Source organism: Pygoscelis adeliae, unplaced genomic scaffold (assembly GCF_000699105.1).
Source record: "Pygoscelis adeliae isolate BGI_AS28 unplaced genomic scaffold, ASM69910v1 Scaffold321, whole genome shotgun sequence".
In the NCBI taxonomy this organism is placed as follows: Eukaryota; Metazoa; Chordata; class Aves; order Sphenisciformes; family Spheniscidae; genus Pygoscelis; species Pygoscelis adeliae.
The window spans coordinates 749,780-750,496 of record NW_008824039.1 but is presented as its reverse complement, the minus strand read 5'-3'; the positions used below and the strand labels follow the sequence as shown (position 1 = coordinate 750,496).

Genomic DNA, 717 nt, shown 5'->3' with positions numbered 1-717 from the left:
CAGTACCCCCCCCAGTGGGCATGGCTAGTGGTGGCAGACCCAGGGGAGCCCAGAGCCCTCCGCCACCTTGGGGCAGCTCACCGCATCTGCAGGCTCTTGATCCTGCCCAGCATGTCCAGGTGGCCGGCCGAGTACTGCTCGATGACATCCTTGACATCGTAGGGACGCAAGGTCTCCTTGAACTTCCTCTTGGCCACCAGGAACTTCAGGATCCTGCAGGGACACCCGGGCTGGCTGCAGGGCACTGGGGAGGACCGGGGGTGCCTGGGGGCTCCATGCCAGTGCGGGCGAGGGAGGGGCACGTGCAAAGCACCGAGGTCCTCATCCCTGTCCCCACAGGGGGCTGAGCCAGGAGCCGTCCCTGCTCCCCGCCTGGCTTGGCCACTGCCATGGGCTGGACTGGGGCTCTCCGGACATGTCTGCTCGTCCCCGAGGGCCGAGAGCTGTGGAGGAGCTGGGGATGGCAGCATGTATGCTGGGGGACACGGGAGGGGACAGTCTCACCTAACAGCCCGGATGAGGGTCTTCACTGCTGGCATGATGTCCTCAAAGGTCAGGTCACAGTGGGAGGCCTTCTCCTCACTGCTGTCCTCCGGCAGGCAGTCGGCTGTGGGTGTCAAGAGTGGGTGGGTGGCAGAGACCAAGGGCTGTCCCCCTGTGCCCCTCAAAATGCCTGCAGCCCCCCAACGTGACCCCACAGCCGGAACCCACCAGTCC

At 65.8% G+C, this 717-nt stretch overlaps 1 protein-coding gene across 1 annotated transcript in view; it reads right to left on the bottom strand.

The window, feature by feature from the left end:
* Nucleotides 1–717, bottom strand: part of KCNQ4 (potassium voltage-gated channel, KQT-like subfamily, member 4) — a 12,156-nt gene that overhangs the window by 2,911 nt on the left and 8,528 nt on the right. The window contains exons 7-8 of the mRNA XM_009333472.1: nt 505–607; nt 82–213 (exon numbers count right to left, since the gene is read on the bottom strand). Coding sequence (XP_009331747.1) covers nt 82–213; nt 505–607 — 235 coding nt within the window. The remainder of the gene's footprint in view (nt 1–81; nt 214–504; nt 608–717) is intronic.